The 25,730-nt window shown below is 40.8% G+C and overlaps 1 protein-coding gene and 1 long non-coding RNA gene across 5 annotated transcripts; both read right to left on the reverse strand.

The window, feature by feature from the left end:
• Positions 1–1,703: 1,703 nt before the first annotated feature.
• Positions 1,704–25,541, reverse strand: etv1 (ETS variant transcription factor 1). Of its 4 annotated transcripts, XM_052065872.1 has the most exons (13): positions 25,516–25,533; positions 24,783–24,902; positions 24,541–24,631; positions 23,382–23,429; positions 18,112–18,165; positions 9,174–9,303; positions 8,880–9,050; positions 7,028–7,278; positions 5,442–5,513; positions 5,309–5,377; positions 5,052–5,221; positions 3,677–3,778; positions 1,704–2,753 (listed from the first exon to the last, which is right to left on the reverse strand). In XM_052065872.1, the coding sequence occupies exons 2-13, from the start codon at positions 24,873–24,875 to the stop codon at positions 2,532–2,534; spliced, it is 1,473 nt and encodes a 490-aa protein (XP_051921832.1). In that variant the 5' UTR covers positions 24,876–24,902; positions 25,516–25,533; the 3' UTR covers positions 1,704–2,531. The 4 variants fall into 4 exon arrangements, with proteins under 4 accessions (XP_051921832.1, XP_051921831.1, XP_051921833.1 ...); XM_052065871.1 differs by having other exon boundaries at positions 24,783–25,541; XM_052065873.1 differs by lacking the exons at positions 23,382–23,429; positions 24,541–24,631; positions 24,783–24,902; positions 25,516–25,533 and adding an exon at positions 22,036–22,502.
• Positions 5,725–7,019, reverse strand: LOC127600968 (uncharacterized). The gene is made up of 2 exons (XR_007962457.1): positions 6,288–7,019; positions 5,725–6,244 (listed from the first exon to the last, which is right to left on the reverse strand). It is a non-coding gene; the product is annotated as an uncharacterized LOC127600968 (long non-coding RNA).
• Positions 25,542–25,730: the final 189 nt, after the last annotated feature.

Here is a 25,730-nt window from a genome sequence, read left to right on the forward strand (position 1 = left end):
ATACAAACGCGCTTGCTGAAGTAGCATGCACCCGGATTTAAATGTCTATCACTATAATGTTCAACAAAAATGTTTGTAGTCATCCTATCTAGTGCAAGATTTGCCCTCGTTTATGAAGTCAAGGCGCATATTTTACATCGACAAAAATCTCATGGGAGACCACCAAACCAAGACACAAAAAATGTGCCCTGCCATACATATCATGGTTCCTTGATGGGGGGGGGGGGCCCGGCATATTTATTAGTGATTTTACTTTTTAAATAGCATTTTTAAGGACACAGTAAAGCCCTAATTTCGAGTTGCAGTGTAATTACGAGCAAGTGTCTTAAAGTAACAGTTGTTTGAATATCTATAATTATTGTGCCATCGATGCTAATTTCATGCTTTCGTGAAGCTATTGGGCACTTTGCCTGGTAGATGAAGAACTGTGTGAGCAAGAGTCTTGTTATTGTCCTTTTGTCAGAGTCATGTTGTGTGATAGTTTGCCCGTTTCTTGACAGCTGGAGAGTGAGAAGAGGCATTAAAAAGCATATTTTTAATGACTAAATGTGTTTAAAGTCTGTCGCAGAAGTAAGAATGATATTTAAAAACAATTTCATTTGGTCTCCCAACATCAGATTTTTATCTGGGTGAGTCAAAAACGTATCCGGGGCATTAAATGGGGGTAAATGGGAGAAACAAAACCAAAACAAAGTCACTGTAACGTGCAGTGAAACCACCTGATGATGTTTTTTTAAGCTTCCAATCATGAAGTAAAAACAAACAAAAAATAATCATCAGAAAAGCAGAAAACAATCCTAGCTGTGACACATTCGGATCGGTGATTACTTGAAATTCAACTTTGATATTATTTTTACAATTGACAAGATAATAAATAGCTGAGTTGATCTGACAAGGAAAACTATTTAAAAACAATATGGTGATCATCTCCCTCAGCATCCGTAATTTGGATTTAAAGTGTGGGATGCAAAACAATTTCTTTCACATGCACTTGTTTAATCCTTTCATGCACCCTGTTGCCTTATAACATGATAAGCCGTCCACGGTGTCCCTGAAAAAGGTGAAAATGAGGAAAATAACACTCGAAGAAGTAGTCATTGAACAGTTTGTTTATTATTGTGGTTGACAGATATTTATAATAAGGTAAACAAGAGGGTCAAAGCATTGGAAACCGTAGGATGCATGTTCTGGAGGGGGGGAGAAAAGGGGTTCCAAATGAAGTTTCTAGTCAATTCGTTGAAGTTCATGAGTTCATCGGTCCACTTGCGAGTATTTTTTTTTTTTGTCCGAACGTCTTTTGATCCTTTCGATGTCTCCAAAAAGTCAAATCAGCGCCCATAATGTCTTCAAATGAGCACACGTACAGGAAGTAGTCTTGCTAAAACTCCCCAAAATCCAGCAGTTCAAACCTGGCCATGGAGATTCCAGTCTCACTGAAGTGACGCATGCTGTAGAGTAGTTATCTAAAAATGTCAGTTTTTTTTTTAAAACAAAACGCAACGTACAAACATAAACAACGCCAAACAGCCGTCAGGGTCCATAAAGTGCACGTCAACAAAATAATGTTGATGATGATGATAATTATAAGAAAGATAAGAATTAATGGACCCTTGTGCCCTCTTTTTCCTCAAAATATTTTCTCAAACTTCAACATCATGCTTTGTTCACATAAGACGGCATTGGCAATTTTTTTTTCTCAAAAATTTAGTATCGCTTAACTGTCCAGGGTTGCCTACTAGTTTTGGATTGGAGCTCATTTGGGCAAATTCCATAGTTGAAGACAGTATGAGTCCTGGAATTTCCCCCAAAAATGACTGCTTCAAACCAAAATGGCTGACTTGCCGTTCAGTTTCAACTATGGGCTCTTGGGACTTTTCTACCCAGTTATGTGTCAGTAAGGGGAACCGGTGCCACTTTCAACTCCTCTTTTTGATGGAATTCTCCTTAAAATTGGCTGCTTTGAATTCAAGTGGTTAATTTGGGGGTCTTTGAGACATTTTTGTGCGTCCTGTTAATAGTCTACTGAATTGGTCATTTCTCTAGGACAGGTTAAGTCTTCAAAGGACCTCTGGAAATGACTGACTTCCTATCAAACCAAAATGGCTGACTTTTTGTGCATTTTCAGGCATGTATTTTTTGAGATTTTTTTTTTTGTGGCCTGAATTTTAGCAGCAGTAGGTCCAAATCTTTCGGACAGGTTAGTCTTTGAAGGACCCCTGAAATGAGCCTAAAATGGCCGCTTGAAAACAAAACGGCTGACTTCCTGTGTCCTTTTTTGGACGTCTTGTTGAGACTTTTTTGTTTTTCCAAATTTCCATCTGCTAAGTCAAACTGGCTTTGGGGCTGAATTTAAAGACTTAAAGTACACTCCGGCCAAGATAAATGTTTCACATTGAATCTTTCCATTTCACTGTAGGTAGTTCAAATGTTGTCGCAATTGGAAAAATCTCAAGGACGGCCCTGAAATACCCGCGTCAAACAAAAAGAAGGGAGCAAGTGTTTCTCTTTGTGTTGGATCTTCGTCCCTCGGTCTAGTAGACGTAGGCCTCGCTGTAGGGGTGCGGCTGGCAGTAGGACGTCTCCTGAGCATAGGGGGCGCTCTCGTCAAAGTGCGACAGGGGCACCGTGTCCTCCTCGTTGACGTGACGCTCCACATCGCTCTTGAGGACCGGACGCTGGTTGTCGGGAAATGCCATCGAGAACAAGGCCTCCGGGTCGCACACAAACTTGTAGACGTATCTCTCGCCCGCCACCTGCCGTGGACGAATGGATGGATGGATGGATGGATGGATGGATGAGGATGTGAGAGAAGGAAGGTTGGGATGGAGGGTGGATGGTGGGGGTGATAAAAGTTGTTTTGAAATACTGGTCACGTTCTAAAACATCACAACATCGGACTAGTTTTAGTTCACATGCTTGGTTACTCTGGCAGAACTGAAACAAACCTGAAAACAGTCGTGTTATTAATAGCAGTGCATTAGCATAGATTGACGACATACGAAAATATTGCCTGAAGGTTGGATGAAAAAAAGAGGCAAAAATATACACGCTGTGTAAGAAAATATACAAATGTATGGAAAGAGAGAACTAAGAAATAAAAGAATATGCAAATATCAGCAAAAAAATTTGGGGTTGGGAGTAAACAGATATGAGAAGAAAAATACACATATTTAGAGGGGAAAAAACACAAATTAAAAAACAGAAATAAACTTAGAATATTGTGAGAAAAAAATATTAGGAACAATACACAAACAGGAAATTAAGAATACAAAAGCACACAGATGAGAATTGGGGGGAGGGGGAATTATATAAACATGAGAGTAAAAAATACACACCAATTCTAAGAACATTTGAAACAAATACACATGAAAAAAATTAAATACTACTGGTAACAAAACAGAAAACTATTTTAAAAAAACGAAAGCGTTTCTGCCGCATTTTTTACTTCAACTCAGTGCACATTGTGCTGCTCCTTCTGCTGTGCAGGGCTTGGCCACTCGGGGGCAGTATACATATGGATTTACAGTACATGGAGACGGTCTCAACTCCTCAATAGGCTGCAATAGTCATTTTTCATATATAAAGAATATAAGACGGTCGGTCCATCCGTATTTCACGGCACCACCAAATAATTTTCTGTTTTTGTTTGTTTGTTTCTCTGTTTATGTTTACTTACCTTCTGCATGATTCCCTTCTCATAGTAGTAGCGCAGCGACCGACTCAGCTTGTCGTAGTTCATGGCCGGTCGGTTCTTTTGGATACCCCATCGGCGTGCCACCTATGTCAGGCATACACCCACATGATGTACTTAGCAACAACAATGGCTGACACTCAGCAGCTGTGACAAAGCAGAGAGTCCACACGGCGCTAATGACGCTGATTAGGGCGTACTGTAGTGCAGTGACTGGGGTGCTTGGCGTTCATTACCACACTCTGAGGAGGAAGCAGATGTTGCGGCACCTGTCTGGCGTAGCGCCCACCTCACCGCCCGCCAATCACCCGGCCTCCCAAATAGACTGCTGATGTACGACCAGCCATTTTGAGTGTTTATTTTCTAGATTGCTGTCATAAATAAACAATGGGAAACACCCAAGTTGTCTTTCCAGTTCAAAAAATCGCCTTGGACAATGAGCCACATGCTGCTTCATCAGATGTCTGATCATATGATCATGCAGCCTGTTCTGGCACGTTTGCATCATGGCTACTAATCCCGTTTTTATCTTAAACATCATGACGGTTGTATATTTTTGCCACAGTTTTTCTAGACTTATAATTTATAGAGAGATTATGCTTCAATTCGTGGGGTGGAAAAATTATAATATTAGCAACACTGTGAAAATCGCATCATGAGATAAAATACCACAATACCAGTTAATTAACGATAACTGTGATAACAACATAATTACAGTGCAATAATACCATAACTTATTTATGTAATGTGCAAAGTCTGTGCATCTATGTATGTATGTATGTACAGTATGTATGTATGCATGCATGCATGCATGCATGCATGTATGTATTAGTATGTTAACACTGTAATAACAGTGCACTAAAAGTATTTAAGACAATTCCATCAGCTCTCCCAATATTATAACTGTGGTAACACCATAATGTAAATGCTGTTCAATACATATAACACTACTTATAGTGAAACAGTATCTCCTCAGATTGCTGTTGCCTCTCAACTCAATCACTGCAAGATCACAGTAATAACACAGTACTAAGAACAACACAAAATTAGCAATGGAATAGGGCCCTAATAGCACCATAATAACACAATATTTATATTGTGTCATCTCTCATATCTTTTAGACTTTCAAGCCCATTTATTGAAATAACAACATAATCATGCTGTAATACCACCTGAATAATATTTTGTAGGATTCCTTCAACGTTCGACACGCTCAATGAGATAACAGGTTAACAGTAGTGTTTTGTGTTTTTTATTATTGTTAAGTGTCTTTGGGTGTCTTGAAAGGCGCTTATAAATAAAATGTATTATTATTATTATTATTATTATTATTATTATGAGTCTCAGAAGCTCTTCTCACCTCCTCAGGTTCAATGAGCTTGAATTCCATGCCGCGGCCTGTCCAGGCAATGAAGTGCGAATTGGCCGGGTCATCCAGAAGCGCCACCAGGAACTGCCACAGCTGAAGAGACCCTCGCCGCTGGTAGGATGGACCCTCACGGTACAGTCCCGCCTCCTGTTTAATTTCGCCTGAAGACAGGGAGTATGCTCACGTGTGAAGAACTGCATCATGCATGGTCTTCTGTTTTCAGATGGTCTCATGAACACAGTGCCTACCTTCCACTTTCTCAGGCACCACGCAGGTGTCATCATAAAAGTGCCTGGCCACTTTGTCAAACATGCAACCTGGACAATGAGAAGGAGCATTGGAAGTGTTGTTCTTGTTGGCTATAAACATCATAACTGGTACCTTCAGTCCTGTTGGCGTGGGCCAGGTAGCCATCTTGGCGCAGGTAGACCGAATGGCAACTGGGCACCTCCGCTAAAAGCCAGGCAAAAAGTGTCCAAAAAAAGACCATTGAGGCTGCATCGAAAGAAAAAAAAAAAACCCAAAACAGACAAGGACCTCGTAGCCTAGTTGGTAATATCACACCGCTGATCCATGCTCCCGGCTAATAGAAGACGATAAAACAAGCTGACAAGGTCTGAGAGAGGCAACAAAAACAACCACAGTAGGTCCATTTACGGGAATATTTTGCTATTGTAACATTAGCATGACAGTATGGATGATAAAATGATGTAATATAGCAAAACATGTTAGCGTTCTATGGTATGAGGAGCTAATAGCTTAATTGTGCGATAGCATGACAGTGCAAAACAAAATGACCGTTCAGTCTTCATCAAACTTCATCAGGCTAATGGGCGCGTGGCGGAAATGTCGCTAATCACATTAGCTGTTAGCCGCACCCCTCCATACCATCCTGTCCTCCTGTCAACATGTCACCAAAAAGTCCATTCAAACTCCTTTCGACAGGACAATGATTCACGAGTGGGGAATGAGTTATTGATTCTGAACAGTTGTAACTTTACCTACTTCCTAATCACGATTGTTGACTCATCAGTCTTGTGATAGTTTGGGAACAAGACTTGGGTCAACAGGTTTGCGGAAGGATTTTTTTTATCATAGTTTGTACTATAAATGTTTGCATGTGTTATATTTAAGTAATTGAGCAAAGTGTAATTACTCGCCTGCTAGCAAATGGCTAATGTCAGCTCTATCACACGTTATTTCATGTGTGCCTGTAATCCACGTAACAGAAAAGCCAATGAGATATGCCAGCTCTTTTGCTAATCATGTTCACACTTTCAATTACCACCCGGTATATTTTAAAATCAATTTACCTGATGAAATGTTGCAATTTACCTCACTCAACATCTTCTCGACTCATACGCCACACAATCAAACTACGATGGTAGAGGCAAAAGCCGAAAATTATCATTGAAGCCATTTGCCTTCTTTTGTCAACATATCTGCCTTGGTCAAATGACATGTGAAGGTTTGTTAGTAGTTGTGCCCAAGTACAACTGGAGGCCCTAAGTACATGTGGCGATATGGTTAAAAAAAATGCCTGTAGAGATTTTGGAGGTATAAAGTTGTGTTTGGAAATGGAAATCGTGAATGGATGTAGCATCTCATGGAAGCTCTCCAGAAATAGAGCGTAGGACTGAGAATGTTGACCAGTCGTAACCTCCGCCCACTCCCTTATTAGCGCGCTACAGGAAATGGCTGCCGCCACAGACACCCACCCCGCCAGACCCCCTTTGCCTAATAATGGGCAAACTTAATCAACTCCACTCCATTTCTTTCCCTCCTAATTCATGCTAGCAATAGTGGGAAGTAATTTGAGACTAATTTTACTTTTTTATTTTTACTTACAAAGTAGAGGAGCTGAATCAGTAATTGTGTGTTTACTGTATTCTTTTTTTGGACACAACCATCTGTACTTGTACAGAGTGCGAGCGCTTTTGCCATCCGTGCAGTCGACCCTTGCTCACCTGAGTCGTAGTTGAAGTCCCGGGGCTCCTGTTTGATCATCATGGCGGCGGGGTACATGTGGGACAACGGGGCGCCCATCATGGCGGGATGGGGTTCGAATAGCGGGTCGGGGTACTCCTGCTTAAAGCCTTGAGGAGGGAAGGGGATGCTGGGCTCAGACATCTGACGCTGGTACAGGGGCCGGGCATCCCGGGACATGGTCGGCGGGGACGGGAACGAGTGGCACGGCTCAGAAAGCTGACGGCAGAATCTGATTGACAAAATACTTTTGAAAAAAATACCATCTTCACTCGTGTTAGCCATCAATGCTAACATATTGTGCTTAACTTAGACAATACATATAAATACACCCCGCCTTGGTGCCAAATCGGACATAAAGATTGCCTCCATATTGAATGTGGAAATTAACCCACTGGGGAGATGCCTCATTTTTTTGCTGCTTGGAGATGTATCAGCCATTTACACTCCAAATCTCGTGGAATCAAGAATAAATAATGACTTTTGATTATAACTGCAAACTTATACATCTATGGTTAGCATTTATTATTATGGCAACATCGAAAACACTCATGAAAACATATGTGCTCTATGTTTAGCAACCTATGTACTGTATGTGGTACTTACAGTGATGATCAATATTGAATCATGATTTTGCCTCTGTTAGTCTCCAGCATGTGGCGGAGGAGGACCTTTCTATCCAGCTAAACACGTCACTCTTCATGAGCAACGGATAATTTAAGGACTGTCATTCCGACCATTCAGCGTCGGATAATTCGCCTTGCTCAAGCCATTGTTTTAAGGGCAATTTTCCTAAATGTTCCCTAATTTGGTGCATTTTTCTCTTGCTTCATTTTTTGTACTTTGTTTCACATAAGTAGTGGCTTTTGGTGTTCATATTTACTCACGGTTTGTACGATACACATTTTGGTCCTCAAGCTATTTCCGTTGCCTTTTGAAAGCGTTCTTGGTTCGTGTCATTTTGTAACCAACGTCATTAGTTGTACTTTGTGGGTCTTGCGTTTTTGTTTGTAAATAAACCTTTTCGGTGCCAAGATCTTATTCTTGTCTATGGGTGTGGTGGATCCAGCCCAATCCGGACAATCCCGGAACGTTACACATGGGAGTAAACATTTAGAATCATCAGATTAAACATTAGATGCTCTGTTTTTGGTTCGTCTTTGTTTCCCAATTATATTCATTCATTCATTCATTCATCTTCCGAGCCGCTTGATCCTCACTAGGGTCGCAGGGGGTGCTGGAGCCTATCCCAGCTGTCTTCGGGCAGTAGGCGGGGGACACCCTGAATCGGTTGCCAGCCAATCGCAGGGCACACAGAAACGAACAACCATTCACACTCACACTCACACCTAGGGACAATTTAGAGTGTTCAATCAGCCTGCCACGCATGTTTTTGGAATGTGGGAGGAAACCGGAGCACCCGGAGAAAACCCACGCAGGCCCGGGGAGAACATGCAAACTCCACACAGGGAGGCCGGAGCTGGAATCGAACCCGGTACCTCTGCACTGTGAAGCCGACGTGCTAACCACTGGATACCTGGCCGCCCCAATTATATTAATGTGTGTAAATTGTTGAATAGAGGCATTAACATTGTACATTTTGTAGGTGAGGAAGTTGAGTCCATTGACTTGCAATAGTCGATTTGGCAGCGCTGACACATTCAATATGGCGGACGACTTTTGGATTCCAACACCAGGCCAAACCATTCAATGTGGGGTTTAAATACATATTTGTATTTGATGTCTTTGTTGTTACTATTAGCCACAAAAGGCTAGCAAGTTTAGTTGCTATTTTCAATGACGGGCTAGCTAGCTTTAATGTTCAAAGTGTACCTGTGGTCCATGGCGTAAGCGGCATCGGGTAAGGAAGGCGGAGCGTGGGCGTAGGTCCGCTCGGGTTTGGGCGTCGGAGCGGCATGATGAAGGGGTGACACGGGGGTGCTACAGGGGGGCGTCACCGGACTGGAGGGCTTCATGCCTGCGTGCTGTTTCTGCTCGTAGGCACTGTGGCACACATATCACGTAACATCACGTTGGACATCACGTTATTTTAAGAGCATTTCTCGATGTTATTTCTGTAGTGCAAGGCGGCAATAGGTTTGATGCGAAGGGTGAGGAAGTACGGACCTGACATTGTACAGGCACTTCTCTCCATACTGGAGCTTGAAGGGCCGCTCTTGGCTGCAGGTGGAGATCAGCTCGGAACACGGACTGTGCAGCTCCCTCTTGATCTTCAGCTGCAGTCCGTGAAACGCCACTACACCAGGACATGGGGTCATCGGGGAGAGAGAGAGAGAGACATAAGTTTTTGTTACACAGAACCATCAGAGGCACCGCACTACCCGATAAAACAACAGTATTGGGACCTGTTCGACCCTGCAGGAAGTAAGCCTTTGAAGCAGTCCAGGAAATGGCCAAAATGACTCTAAACCATCCGATTCAAGCTAAAATGGCAGATTCCCTGTGTCTTGAGACTTTTTGGTGGGTCTATTCATGGTAAACATGGCTCACAAATTTCATGTTGGCACATAAACCTGGCTTCAGCAGCTGAATTTTCGAAAAATTCTCGTTATAGCGTATACAGCATTTCACTTTTTTTTGTGGCTATGAGTCAAACTTTGGCCAAATGTTGAATACATTCGGTTCAAATTTGGTAGCAGTTGGACGAAATCACTAGCACAAGTTTGTCTGTCCCTGTAATTAACTCTAAAATAGCTACTTCAAATCAAAACGGCAGACTTGCTGTGTGTTTTCAGGCAACACTTATTTGAGGATTTTTTTGTGGGTCTACTCATGATAGGCATGCCTCCGATATTTACTATTGCTAAATGTAACTTGGGTTTTAGGAGCTGGAAAAAAATCGCAGAGTGCTACCAAACCCCAATTTACGCTTCAAACCAAACTGACTTCCTTTGTCTTTTGGGGCTTGATTTCTTCTTTTTTTTGTGGGTCTACTCATGACAGACATGCCTACCAAATGTCATGTTGCGAAGTGAACCTTGATCTTCATTGGGTTTAGCCTCACAAATAAAAAACAGTCCAAGTGTGCAGACTTAATGGCTAATCTCATTCCAACTTTGCTCATAAATGCTTCATGCATCTTAAACAACATCCAGAACCACGAACAAGTGGACCTGCATTCATTCTACAAGGCAGCATGGAAGGTTCTGAAAGAGTCCGAAAAGTGGTGAGGCGGGATTGGTGGTGGTTGGGCAGCGTGAAGATGTGATTTTTAGGAGGAGGATTTTCTCACGTCTTGACTGACAGTTGCTGTAGAAGTATGAGTGGATCTGCCAACACATCATGTGACGCACAGCCGGGCCCCTGTTGATTGGGCAGTTGGGTGTGGGGGTTGGGATGGAGGATCGCGGGGGTTGGTAAGCTGGTGCGTGACAAAGCACGCTGGGGGAATGCCCTTTCTAGGTCATCGATCTGAGGTCAAAGAGAAACTTCCTGTGGGGAGACCTTTTACGATGCGCTTGTGGAAAAAAAAAATCTTGTTTGGCGCACTCATGACAGAATTCATTTAGCTAATAATTCCTTTTGCTGTTTTAATATTCATTATTCCCAAAAGAGCATCGAGTATAAACGCATGTGAATATTGTTGAGTGCTCATTTTGTACTGTCTGTGTTGCTGCTTTGTGAGTGTTAAATTAGCAGTTGTTAGGTTGACAGTTGCTATAACATTTATGCTAATTTCCATTAGCCTCTCGTAAGTGTTTCCCATTATAAGCCCAGCATAAAGCTATCAGACTTTTGTGAGACAAAATTATTTGGTTGAACATTTTTGTGTTTTGAGACACACTATTAAATTCTCTTTTGTTTTGGGTCAGGTTTACACGAGTTCAACTGAAAGTGAGAAAGTATCTGATTGAATTTGATCTCTTATTTGGAGAAATTGTGCGAGGGAATGTGACAACACGCACTAAAGAACACTTGAAAGACTGTGTTTTTATTAAAAATGTGGTTAAAACGAGTCTTGAGGACTAAAGCGACACATTAAAAAAAACGTCATTGGCATGGACTCACGAAATCAACGCTTTTCATCAATCTCAGGCATATTTGGTTCACTGTGGATGATGTGAACGTGTGTACCTAATGAAGAGGCCTGTTTCGTTTGAGACATCACACAACCTCCTCGTTATTGACTTCATCAATAACAGGGTGATTCTGGTGTATTGAAGGTGACTACATTTAAATAGTGTCAATATAGATATTTAATCAAACTTGGACGCCGTCACAACGACGTCCAAGAGTCACACATGGAAATGTCACGATGGATTTTTTACGGTGGGGTGCCAAGGTACGCTAATCGATTGCAAGGCACTTCCTTTTCTCGCATAGAATGTCACGACCATCATGGTGTGATTACTCTCATTAGACATTGATTAAGATGGAAGATTCCAGCGTTTTGTTTTTGTTTTAAAGCACAAGACAATTAGCGACAAGAGGTCCAAAACTAATGTTTTCCGTGGTGCTCAGAGATCAGATCTAGTCCAACTTTTAGGGTGTTTTATGGCTAGTCGTCAAGCTTCGCTGCCGCGTTACAACCACAATGACAAAAACTCACACATTTGGCTTTGAGGACCCATGGAAAAAAACAAAATGACCCAAAAATGTCCACCTCAAACTAAGATGGTAGACTTCCTGTGTGTTTCAGACATGGCTTCTTGAGAGTTTTTTGTGGCTCTATTCATGATAGAAGTGGAACTGACTTGGAGTGCTGAATTTTTCAAAAGTATTTGCTAGAATTACTCCTGAATGGGTGTTACAAACGAAAATGGCAGACATTTTATGTCTTTTGTGGCAAGGATTGGGGGGATTTTTTTTGTGGGTCTGCTTGTGAACGTCATGTCAACTCAATTTCACGTAGTATAGCTATATATGCGAATAAGGGTCGCCAATAAATGTTTTAACCACTTCGTGAGTCACCGTTCATATCGTTTTTAAAGCTATAGCTGTTATCTATAAAAAGTATTTTTTGTGAATATTCTTGTGTGCGTATGGAATGGATCAATTTGATTAACACAATTTCCGATGGGAGATACTGCTCAGACTTTTTGGAACAGGTTTATCACGAAAACAAACTGAACTTGAAATCATACAATTTTAATACAAATTTTCTGCCAAAATGAAATCAACAAAAACATTTGAGTCGAGAAATGAAATAGACCTTTTCATTTGCTTTCATGGACCACAAAAAAATGGTGGGGACCTGATGAAGGAAACAACCTATGCTCCTTACACATTCAAACAGCATTCCAAAATGAACACAACTTCGGGTGTGTTTTTCTTTGAAGGACTCCTGAAAATGTTTAAAAGGACCCTATATTTGCTGCCATAGGACCCTAAAGGACAATGTTAGACATCCATTCATAAATATAAACAAAACAACAACAACAACAAAACAAAAAAAAAACATCTGAGCTAATTAATGACTCCTTGGCTGTGACATGTTGGACATTCTCAGGTAGAAGTGGTGTGTTTTTGCCGCCCAGATTTGGCAGATCCTTTCCTAGTTCTCAATAAAAGTAGAGGGAAAAGGTTTTTTTTGGCAAAGGGTGAATACAGCTTCTATTCCATTTTCACCTACTGTAGGTGCTGGCCTTCGTTGTTAAATGGCGGTGAGGTGGCGGAGACGGAACGTGTGGCCCCATTTTACACCTCCACCATTCCCCGCTAAGTTATGCTAATGGTAAGCATCTGTGAAGATGAGACAAAGAAGGAGCTTCTTCCTTCTCCACACTTCCACCATGCTGCTCCCACGCCAACGTGACATTGAAGACGACCGCCAAGTCAAAGTGTACGTTGTTACATCAGTAAACCCAACCCAAAAGTCACATTTATTGACTATACCGTGAACGCCTGCTATATCGCGGTTCATCGTTCACGCACTTGTTATATTGTATATCTTGAAGATTTTTTTTTTTACCACATAATCTTACCCAGGTATGTCAGAATTTTGAGTTGTTCCATCTGTGTTACAGTCGCAGTAGTCTGAAACTTTATTATCTTATCACTGGTGCACATAAGTGGTGAGCAGATACGCATGTGCACTGACAATATTGTAAGTGCACCAGATTCAAATATGTCTGCATTTGCATACCAGCCATTTTTTTGGTGGGGTGGGGGAGAGTAGAATGGAAGATGGGGGCTCGAGTAGCAGGTTGATCTCAAATGATGAAGATTAAAAAAAAAATGAATGTAGTGAATGGAATCACTTCATGAACTGAAGTTCATATTGAGCTCAGCCGCTGGAGCGTGCCGCTTGAGAAACCCGTCCGCAAACAGCACCACTTAGTGGGTGGCAACGATGGCTGAGCCCCGAAGACACATCAAAATATACCTTAACTTGAAACCAGTCCTTGATGCACAAAAAATTAGGGACTGCCATCCAGGCGACCTGCACCAAATCAGATTTAGGACTAAGTCTATTTTCGTGCACAGCGCTAAGTGCAGTCTAACTTTGTACATGGGTGGAGCTTTTTTTGTTTTGGCATTTTCGTAGAACGGGTACAGTTAATTAAACATGGGCGTTTGCGCCGTTGTGGGGCTGATCACAGCTGACTTGACTCCTGGCCCATCGAAACATCACCCCTCATTCCCTTTAAATTCAGCATAGTCTGCATTGTGCAATGTACATTTACAAGGAACTGCAAAAAGAGCTCCACTTGCCGGTGATTTAAAATTGGCCGCTGCAAAGTGGGCACATGGACACCGCCTTCAACCCGTGATTGTGCGTCCAAAAATCATGCATTCAAGGAATTGATTACAAAAACAATTCAGAGGTTTTAATGCATGCTTATGCTACACTTAATACATGACATCCACCACACATATCAGTGGAGCGTACAATCTGTCTGCCTGTGTATGGATCACATCTGCCCAGAATCGGATCACACCACCTGCACCACAACTTAGATCTGGTTTCAAGTGGTCCACAGTCTCGTCTACTTTCGACAGGTGCGCCCAGGGCATGTAATAAATAGAAAAAGCCCTCGGTCCACCGCAATACTCAGCAAGGCATAGCGCCAAATTCACTAACATGCTAAACTGGACTTGCTCCAAGCATGAAAATCAAGATGGACCAGTTTTTATGCCAAGTGCAGATGCACCTGTCGAGGAAAATAGGGACTGAAAATTCACCCCGTGAGGTCGGTGGATTGGTAAAAAAAAAAAAAAAAACTAAACAGAGCAAAACTGTTACGTGCACCCTGTTAATAAACAAACCTTTGTTAGCTCGTGGTTTCCCATTACATGTTAGCATTGGGCTAGCATACTTTTATTTGATGAAACGCCGTGATTTGGTTGAACATTTTGGTGTTTGAATATTGAATATATAATTCTCTTTTGTTTTATATGTTGGCTTTACAGTGAATTACAACTGGGAGTCTCAATCTTTTGTCAGTTTGCCCTCTTATTTGGAGAACTGTGCAAGCAAGAGTCTTTTCATTTCTTCAAAATGGATGTTAGAGGATAGTCAGGGGGAAAGTAGGAAGAAGCCCTAAAAGGCGTCTTTTAATTAATAAGTCTAAATGTCTTTTAATAGGATGAAATGTGTTCAGTGTGTGGGAGAGGTAAAACAAAAATGTGCTAACATGGTTTCTCTACTGTAGATTGCAGATTTTCAGTCGTTTGTACCTCACCATTTTAACGGGGTTTCACTGTACTTTCAATTCTAAGATCAGACTCCAAACAAGCCTTCCTTTCATAAATATGACATTCAATGTGGTTTATTTTACACAGACAGTGTACACATTGTGCACTCGTTTATTTTCTAGGTGTGGTTTTGGGAAGTATTTAGAGGAGCAGGGTGGGTTTTTGTGGTACAGACTAAAAAAAATTAAAAAAATGCAACCTCACTAAAATAATAGAAGCTGGTGGCCGTTTTTAATCCAATGGCCTGGTTTCTTTTGGGAGTATTTTTGTGTATGTTGACATCCTTTCAAGTGCCATCCATCATCTTTGTCGACACGGGCCTCCATGACGGTGCTATAAGGAACCCATATGGGAGAGGTGGCGTCTGGGATGGCCAACCATGGCGCCATCTGTCAGTAGCCTTCCAGTGTGCCAACTCCGCTGCTCAAATGGTCAGCAGCACTCCTGAAGGACAACCAGACCGTCACCCTGACCTCTTAGGCGGGATTTACATTCAACTACAAAGTATTTCCCAATATAATAGCGGTGGGCAGATCCATCCATAGATCCATCGTCGACATTGATCCATGCTTTCAGTTTGTCAAATACAGTGAGCCTAACACGGAAGCAAACCGATTAGAGCGTTTTTCGATATAGTTTTACCCCACAAAAACATTTCAAATAATTCAAATACATTCCAAAAAAGTATTACTTAACAACCGTTCTGATTCGAGACTGTCGTATAGCATCACTTTGAGGAACCAAAAATAAAGAAAATGAAGAATTAAACAATGTACTTTTGAAAACCACAATGTTTAAACCAAAACATTAATGCTCACAGACGATTCAAAATCCCCCAGAGACAGGCTACCGGAATTTAGCATTGACGGAATTATACAACTTCAGACAACAGCTATCGGAACAAACGCGGCACAACAAAACATACAAAAACGGCAAGCATTAAAAGAGCATACAGTAGTACCTCTACTTACGAACGTCTCCTAATACGAAATGTTCAAGTTGTGAAATGCCTCAACAGGAAAATATTGCCTCTTGTTACGGAATAAATTTCAAGATATGTAAGGTTAAACAACAAAATGGGCTGCTAGTCGCAGCTCTGAGTTTCCTGAACGCAACATACTTGTAGCTGCTCTGCCATTGGCTATTATTTGGCATCTTCCTGCTACTACTTCCTGCTTTAGGAAACATTTATGTCTGAATTTTGGGGGGCTTGGATTAGGATTAGGGCATTCACATGGAAAACGGGTCTCTACTAACAAAATTTTGTAGGTAAGAAATTTCCTCCATAACCAATTAATTTCGTAAGTAGAGGTACCACTGTAGAACATTGTATATTTAAATCTCAAAGTGTTCAATCTAACCAAAGAATTTGGTATGCCAAAGGTCCGCTAGTATAATGCTAACATATAAGGCGAACAAAAGCTAGCATTGACGTCACTGTAATTAACCTTCAAACAACTGCTCCGCTAACATATATGGAGCAGAAATGTATACAAATATTCTTAAGTAATTATAGTGGATCTACCAAAAAATGGTTGAAATCTAAAATTATTTACATGAAAATGATGGATTATTTATCTATTGTTGTTTATTTACGGTAAATGTGCACATTCTGATATATATTTTCACGACTGGGCTCTCGAGCTGAAAACGTGTCGTGCAAGCTCGATCTAAATGAAGCATGATGGCTTTAATACGCTTTTATTTAATCTTTTTTTGTCAGTCAATCAATCACAGCAAAATAAAGAAGTCAAGATCAGAGTGAGGCCTTTCAAAGTAGGGGTCAGTAATGCTAAAAGTGGCTTCAAAACAGCTTGTCTGAAGTGTGTGTGTTTTTTTTAAAGTCTAATCATCTTGAACTTCTTGATGTGTCAGTTCAACTGAGAGGGAAAAATATTAGGAATTTAGGGGGGAAAAAAAAAGAAGACCACCCATTGTTTTTTGGAGGCCTGGAATGCCAACATGAACCTGCTTCAATTCCATCCAAGTTAAGCGCTCAAACATAGAGGCTTAAAGTCCAATTTAAGACTTTGTAGGAGCTTTTTAAGGCCATATTGATCTCATTTCAGACTATAAAACGAAATGATTATTCAAGGTTTTGCTTATTCGGATCACAGTTATGCAAATGAGCTTAATTCCTCAAACGCGGCCACGTTGTTATCGTGTCTGTGGTAGTCTCTCGCTAAGATACACTAATGCAGTACGAAAGGCATCAAGGAAGAAAGTTGTGTGAGAAAAAACAAAACACACCAGTTTCGGATACTTGTTTCCGATTCGGGATTGGAAATGGCTCAATTTTGGGGTACATCTTTGTTCATGTGTCCTATTATGAGAGACGTCCAATTGTATGGCAAGGGATCTTTTTTTTGACTGCTTTCAACCAAAATGGCTTTCAATTTCAGAAAGGTTCGTTCAGACATTTTTTTTTTTTGATTGACATCTCAACCAAAGTTTTCAAATGTCCGATGAAACTGGTGTTGGGATCGGGGGGGATTCATACGGCAATCATGTTTTGGGAATTTTTGATTTCATTTCATTTCGACTTTGAAAAAACAAATCAGTTTGATTGAATTTGTTTTCAAAGCGAGTTTGTTTTTTTATTAGTTTTTGTTTTTGGGGGTGGGAAATGCTTTGTTTAGTTTCGTTTCATCATTCGATTTTTTTTTTTTATACTGGGGTTTTTTTTAGAGCAACAAAGAAACGGTCACACAGTATTGTGTACTAAAGTAAAATAAACATCTTTAACTAATGTTATGGACTTGCAGCAATAACAAAAAAGCTCATCGAGCAAAAATGACAAGACGAAAACTGTAATATTTAAAATCTAAAGTTGTCTGACTCTCTTTTGTGTTAAAAGGACATCAGGAAGAAGTGGGGGTGTTTGGTGTCGTTTCACGTTGGCGTCCTGTCCCAAAGACATGTGCTCACTCTGGCGGTCCCCCACTGAGCTCCCCACCCTCACCGCCAAGTCGCATGGCAAACCAACCGGGTGAGACTAACAACAGCGCCTTCAATTTCCATCCCAAGTATTCTTAGACACATTTCGAGCAAATTTCGGAGTGTAAAACGACGACATTAGCGAGGGACCAAAAAGAAATAAAAGACAAATCCTGATTTAGAGGAAGATGTGCACAAAAAGCACTTTGAGAAGAGAGGGGAGAAAAAAAAAGGTCAAGGGGTGTCTCATGAGATGAACATTTCTATTCTGGATTAAAAAAAAAAAACAACCAAACACCCTCCTCCCTTTTTACTGCCTCCCCGAAAATCAGGTGACACTCAGTTTGGCCCTCCTAATGTTAAAAATATCCTCTAAAAACAATATTCATCCCTATGCAAATAAGCGCACACACACACACATGCACACGCACATGCACACGCACACACACAGAGTGGTGGTCGCACTCACAGTTTTCAGTCTGGAAGTCTGGGACAAACTGCTCGTCATTGTCGGGAACTTGAGCTGCAAGCACAAAGAAGACAAGACAAGACACCTTGAGATGTTTGTGATGTTGATCCCAAGTCCAACCCACCCCCCCAGCCCCCCCTTGCTCCAGGACCCCCCCCCCCAGAGTCAACATCAAGATGGGGCCGCTTCTTCCTCTTCTTCTTCTTTGTCTTTCTTCTTGTAAGCCACCAAGCCGCTCCACACGCTTCAATGCGGAAGCTGGTGGGCGCCTAAAATGGCTTCTTCACAAAGAAGAATCATCAAGAAAATGATCATTCAAATGATAAGAAATAAAACCAACACAAAAGGCGACTTTGGTTGGTTGCCAGAGTTCAATACGAGAAGATTTGAAGAAAGTAGGCAATTTCAATTGGGTCCTTGCGGCTCCGTTCTTTGGCCCAATTAATAATAATTCTAATACAAATAATAATCATCATATTAATAATATTTCTTTAAAAATAAAAATAAAATATGGACCTGCATATTCAGAATAAATATTGCCAAAATGTGATTTATAATATATTTTAATGATTATTTAATCCAAATAAAATATTTTAAATATCTAGAAATATGAAAGTTGCCTATGAACAGTTAATTTATTATTATTTATGAGACATGATATGCGTGAAAGGTTCCAAAAATAATTACAGCTCAGAAAGAATAAGACCAAAATGATACATTCTGCAAAAATGATCATGAATCGAGTTTGTAAAAAAACATACATTTGAAATGTTTTTTTTCAGAATTTACAAATATTTGAAAAGTACATTTCCATTGAAAATCTTTCTACCTTTAAAAACAAGAATTCTCTCTTTTCAAATCTAATCGAACATTCCCTATAATGACGCCTATATTTGCAGCACTGCAAGATCTGTTTTGAATATTTCAACCAACTAGTGTCGAGATATTAGAAACAGTGCCACTGGAGGCCTCAATAGAAAATACATTATTTATATTTCTTGATTTTTTTTTAAACCAATATTCTCTTTGTCAAGGTTTTTTTTTTAAAGACGTTGCCTAATGACTTGTCCAGTGTCATGTGGGTCAAAGGAGGATCAAAAAGGCAAAGAATCTCAACGGAGTGTTGAAATTCTTTTCAATGCGGAGGCGACTCTCCGACGCTTGGCATGCCATCATGCCGTCTCCCATTGTTAGCATCTTTTAATTGCCCCCCCGACCCCCCACTCCCATCACCTGCTACCTGTACACCTGTCCGCTTGGCTTTTTAAAAAAATGACCAACTCAAAAATTCCAATTCCCGACCCGCACGCGAGATTCAACACTGCCATTATCACGTCTATTTATACACATATTCGTTCAAGTTAGCGGAACACGTCTCCACATGCCTGCTTGCCATTCTTTTTATTTTTTTTCCCTTCCCCGTCCTTATTCTCACTCTGGATGAGATGATGATGACACAATTTAATTGTTGGGCATCCATTTATTTATTTCCTCCAAGGAGGGGGGTGGGCAACCTGCGGCATGTCGGCCATTCACCCCCCAGGTGAGAGGATTTCATCTGGTAATATTGCTTATTGTATATAACAACAGAAGAAACAAAAAATATATGTAAAAAATATATATATATAAGGCCCAAAACACTTGATTTGTATATTTCTGACATTTGCACCATCTTCTTCTTTATGGAACTGCATATCGGGGAAAAGATTTCCCACATCTGATTTACACTTTTAAAGGGGACTATGATAACGCCATCATAATAAAAATTAATATTTCATACAAACCCATGAAATAATCCTTGTTTAAAAAAAAACAATCATTGGTATACAACAGGAAATACAATCCCAACCTTTGTTTTTATTTAACTTACACTACACTTAGCAAATGATTTCATAATTTTTGCACAACTCTACTGTCGATCCTCCATCTTTATTTCCAAAATACGTTCTGTACTTTGTATATTTTATTGGATATTAGTCCGCCCCAAATGGCAAACTCACAGTGTGTTTTTACAAGACGTGATGAAGAAAGATTTGATTCTGAAAAGTCAAAGGAGTAGAAAGAAAAGAGAAAAGAAACCACCTTGCGTCCCCTTCTACGTACTTGCCGCGTTGAGGTGGACGCATCGCAAGCATCTGAAAGCTTCAAAGCTCGACATTTCAAGTCAGCTACCGACCATCTTGACAACCATTTGTCTACACACTTGAATTTTCAGTTGTGAAAAAAAAGGAAAAAAATAGAGATTCTATTCTGCTATGAACAAACCAAAGGGAATAAAAAAAAAATGTCTTGCTGTGTTGGAAGCATACAGTTTCAAGTTTCACAATTTCAAACAACGTAAAGCCAAAATACATTTAATCTAAAAACTAATTAAAACGGCCGGTATAACACATTTTTTAAGACTATTCACACTTTATATGTCAAATAAAACAGTTTGTGCTAAAAAAAAAAAAAAAAAAGTGGTTTGTCAAAGCAAAGGGAGTGGTCATAAGAGATTTAGGTAAAGTGCGGTTGCTATTGATACGCAGACGCCCAAGGTGACAAATTGAAGCATTTTGAAGCACATTTTGGACAATTCTGAGCACCTGGACGCTCCGCACGTAGCACACACACTTTGAGGGGTGAGAAACGGACACAGGAAGGAAAGGAAGTCGAGCAGAAATGAGTCACCGGCATCCGTCTGTCAATGAGACAATTGCCCCCCCCCCCCCCAAAAAAAAAGGTAGAATGCGTCCGCCATTCATAAAAATGACATTCATTGTTTCACTCACAAGGGATAAAAAATAATATGGTTCTGCCCAAACGTTTGCATGACAGCTGACAAAGTTCCCTCAAATGGGAAATTCACTCCCGTTCCTCGACTCCTTTCTTCCAATTACCTGGCCGAATAAATCTCCGGTTCTAACGGACAGGAAGTTAAGAGCCGCCGTTGTCGTCGGAAGTGTCATCCTGAGCTGCGATGAAATATTCATTCGATATTCAACGTTTTCATCCGCTGTCAAATCTCATTTCTTTTTAACAAAAAGTAAAAGGAAGTATTTTGAAGATGGTTAAAAGTAGAGTGATGGCTCCAGAAGTGATTTTTTTTTGTTGAAAGGCACACGCTAACCTATTGGAAGAATGAAATATAAAAGAAACAAAAATACATTTCTTCCTCATTTTCATCTCAACAACGAATATTTTGTCAGAAATTATATACTTATACTTAATATAGATGTGTGATGGTGCAGCCATTTGGTGACAAATATTCAAGCAGTTCTTTTTAATTTATAATTTTTTCAAGGCTTCACATGCATTCAAATGCAAATTTATTAGTACAATTCAGAAAATTGTATAACACTAGAAATAAAGGGCATATTTTATTTTTTTAAACATCTTGCAGATGCATTCAAAAAAATCACTTTAAATTTTAACAAATTGGCTTATTTGTGTTTGCATTTGAAAAACCATCAATGGTGGATTTAAAAAAATATATTCACACAAGAGGTGCGGTAACTAATTGAGACAAATAAGCGGAAAACTGATTTTTTTTTAAAAAAGGATTTACGTGTATTCAAAAATGTACCTTGAAACGTACATGAATTTGCGTTTTTATTTTTACATCCACAATATGTTGGTGCAAAAATTCACACTGCCACTTCGCAAATATGTTTCATTGCGTTCATAAACGCAAATTTTTAAAATTCAGCACAGACAACAATATTTCAGGTGATATCTTCTCCCCAATTTTTTTTCCCCACAAATCCCCTCTGTAATTTCTGAACTTCTAAACAACAAAATCAAGCTTGACTATGTTTCAGCGTCAAGCTCAAACCAAACGAAAAGCCATCTCAACACACGCTGCGATCCGCACTCAACCAGAAACGCTTCAACTTGATCATTCAAAGCAAACTTTGAACACATCTCGACGAGAGTTGCACTAACCAAAAGTTGTGTGCTGCAAACACGTCGGAAAGAGGACGCTGGCGCTTAAATCCTGAAGCATCCCGTCTCACTTAGAGCGCAGTGAGCCAGTCTTGCCATGGGAGGAAAAACATCTCAAAAAAACTAAGAAAAAAAAAAAACGAAAAGTCTGTGAAAGAAAACTTTAAGAAACAAGAAGCTCTCCCCGCACCCCAAAAAAAGTCTCTTTTTCTGTTGAGCGTGTCAGGAAAAAGTGGATAGATCCATTCTTGTCTTTTTGTGCATGCGAGGAGGAGCAGCAGGAGGAATTGAAGCAGACAAGGTGATGATGCAGCTGGAGATGATGGAGGAGCGGAAGAGAGAGCAAGAGAGAGAGAGAGAGAGAGAGAGAGAGAGAGGGAGGGAGGCGGCGCAGCAACTCCCGCCAAAAAAAGCCCAGCAGACAATGAGCGTCGCACAGCTAATTTGTGATGACACTCCCACAGCTCGAACCTCCTCGCTCTACCGCGAGAGCCCCCTCCACCCCCCACTCCCAACCCAAGACCCCCACAATGTATGCAGGTGCCTCTTCGTAATTGGACCGCCGTGACGACTGTGGAAACGCAAAATCTGCCCCCTCCGTGCACACCGCGGTACAAGTTGAATGTTCTTCGATGTACGTTTTGAAAGGATGCGGCAGACAATCAACTTTGAAAAGTCAAAAGATATTGTGGATATTATTACTTTCCCCCTTTTATTTGTTTGTTTGGTTTTTTTTTTTCAACCAAAACAGGGTTTTGAATCCTGTCCATCCATCCATCCATCCGATCCGCTTTATCCTCACGAGGTTCACAGGGGATGCTTGAGCCTAACCCAGCTGCCTTTGGGCAGTAGGCGGGGTACACCCTAAACCGGTTGGCAGCCAATCGCAGGGCACATTCAGACCAACAATCATCCACACTCACACTCACACCTCGGGATCATTTGAAGTGTTCAATCAGCCTGCCATGCATGTTTTTGGAATGTGGGAGGAAACCGGAGTACCCGGAGAAAACCCACTCAGGCACGGGGAAAACATGCAAACTCCACACAGGAAGGCCGGAACTAGAATCGAACCCGGTACCTCAGCACCGTGAAGCCGACGTGTTAACCATTGGACAACCGGGCCGGCTGTTTTGAAAACTGATTTTTTTTTAAATTAAAAAAAAAAAAGCTATTTTGTTCACATTGAAAGAATAAATAAATAAATCGACTCAATGACAGCTCCAAAAACGAGCAAGTCAGATCACTTATCTCAAGGCCCGACTGTATATTAAAGTACATTTCTGAGAAATTCTTATTTGCCAAATGACAACCACCTCACCCCTACTCCACATCGTGACGCTCACCTTCTGCCAGCCAGGTCTCCTGCAGTCGACTCAGGTCCTGGAAAAGTTCTGTGAGGGAGTACCAAAAAGAAGAGGTCCAATTTTAAGACGCACCCAACAAGGTGTTTATAGTTCATGAAATAACTGCAAGTCAGTTTTACTCAATTTCACAATAATTATTGACCTTTTACCTTATCTTGCACTCAACAAATACTCTATGGATAAAAAAGGAAAACAAACAAAACTAAGACTAAAACTAAAAAAAAACAAAAAACAAAGCATCGTGTTTCCAAAAAGATAAAAACTCAAAAACTCGCTCGATAAACTCATTAAAACAAAATTAATTAGAAATACGAAGCCAAATTGAAATCAAAAAGGAATCTCAAAATGATTCTAACCCTGACGTCAACAATCATAGAGGTACAGTTGTACTATTAGTTACAGCTTCAATCTGTTCAACAACCAAGCTCTTAATCCACACCCAGTCAACAATCATTGCAATTTTCATCTCAGGTATTGTTGACGCGCTACATGTTAAGAACATTAGCACTGTCTTTCATCATAACAATATAAGAAAACTATATTTTTATATAACAACAGTTTTTAAAGTGGAATGAAGCCAAAAGTCACACACACTGGAAAATGTGTGTGTTGGCTATATGCCTCTAAAGGGCGTGGCGGAGTGAGAGACATCCGAAGCGGGAGCCGGGCAGTTTTTCCAGTGGGAGTGTCTGCTACATGCTCCTTGCAAGTGTTTTCATTGTGCATTTGTGTGTTTTGACTCTTTGCGCTGTTCACTAAATGGCTGAGAGTCCATCGGTGACTGTGGCTCTCCTTGCCCACATGCCAGGGCATCACAGTGTCTCTAATTCCGGCCAAAAAAAATTTAAGCTTCGACTAAGCTGAAGCTTTCCTGGACCTCAAACTTAGGCTCACAACACAAAGCTCTAAGATATTCTTTACAAGTCCAGTTGGACCCCACCAACACAAACTTGCACTGCGATCCTTTTGGACTTGGACTGCGATCCAAGACAACAGAGCATTTTGTGTGCGTGTGTGTGTGTATACGTTCATCACAAAGGCCATTGTGATGAAGACTCACAACAACAAGAAAAAGTCAACAACAAAACAACAACAATAATTGGATTGCGGCTAAAATGTTTAGCGGCCGTGAAATTACCTTCAGTGTCAACAGCCAGGTTGGACTTAATCAACTTTCTCCGCCTGTCGTTTGATGACCTCTCACAAATTCTCCTCTTTTCCACCGTCTTCTGCACGCGCACACACAAACACACACACGCACAAATCAATTGTGTTAGCGAATAAATGACTGCGCGAGCCTTAACACGCTCGAATGTAAACAGTCTGTCATCTATATAGGACTTTTTGTTCTTAGTAGTAGTAGTAGTCGTAATTATTCACCTGTATGAACTGAGATGAGGAAAATGAAGTTTGGGGACTTTTTGCTTGCACACGGAGACTGCGAGGCACCTGCTGGTCGTGGGATCGTTCCATTACGTATCAGCCAGGATTTTGTCCGCTCTAAAATACAAATAATCAACCAAGTGACATTGGTAAGAAGTCATGGAGTACAAATACTTGGCTACTGTGCGCCTACTCGGATTTTTCAGGAATCTACACTTGGCTTTGAATGTAGCCTATTTAATGTTGATAACTGAAGTTGGATATTCAGTGATAGTTTCAGCAAACCTCCCGAAGCTCGAGGGAGCAACAAGGCATTAGGGGGTGAGGGGTGGGGGCTGGGGGTGGGTGCCCACAAGTACACCGCAAACGACTGACAGTCATTCTGTCTCCAATGAGTTGTTTTGCTACTTTGTAATTCTAATTAGAGGTACAAGGTGGAGGCCAAAGAAGGTTGAGATTTTTGATTTTTTTTTTCTCCACGGCTCATTTTACTCATTAAATGAACAAATATGACGATAATTCATATTTAGGGTGAGAAATTGAAAACTCCTTTTGATGGACAGGACTTTTTTTTTAATATGCATCTCTACTTTAGTACACAACAGGAGTACAGTGTAGTCCTCTGGAAGTGACACAACAACTCAACATGCTCCATGCTCTTGATGCAGCCAAATCAACATCATCATAATACATTTGAAAATATGAGTGAAAAGGTGTGAAAAGTACTTACGGTTTTCCAGGCGGGTGCAACGCGTTGCAAAAAGCGGCTTGATGATGCGCACACGCCGGGCTTGTCAAAGTGCACTGCTGCTCTACACTTGGCCGCCTGGCGTCGCCTCCGCGTGGCCTCGTGGATTCCCCCCCTATCCCCCTCCCCCTCACACACACACACACATACACACCACACCACCCACCCAACACCAACCACAACTCCTCCTCCTCTCT

The sequence above is a fragment of the Hippocampus zosterae genome, chromosome 5 (genome assembly GCF_025434085.1).
Source record: "Hippocampus zosterae strain Florida chromosome 5, ASM2543408v3, whole genome shotgun sequence".
Taxonomy (NCBI): domain Eukaryota; kingdom Metazoa; phylum Chordata; class Actinopteri; order Syngnathiformes; family Syngnathidae; genus Hippocampus; species Hippocampus zosterae.

Bases quoted from the DNA above. Each gene is read 5' to 3' on its own strand.
- etv1 (XM_052065871.1), bottom strand. From the start codon at position 24,875: ATGGAACGATCCCACGACCAGCAGGTGCCTCGCAGTCTCCGTGTGCAA. The intron at 23,430-24,540 runs GTAATTTCACGG...ACTCCCTCACAG, and splicing joins CCTGGCTGTTGACACTGAAG to AACTTTTCCAGGACCTGAGT. The intron at 9,051-9,173 runs GTCCGTACTTCC...TGTGTGCCACAG, and splicing joins AAGTGCCTGTACAATGTCAG to TGCCTACGAGCAGAAACAGC.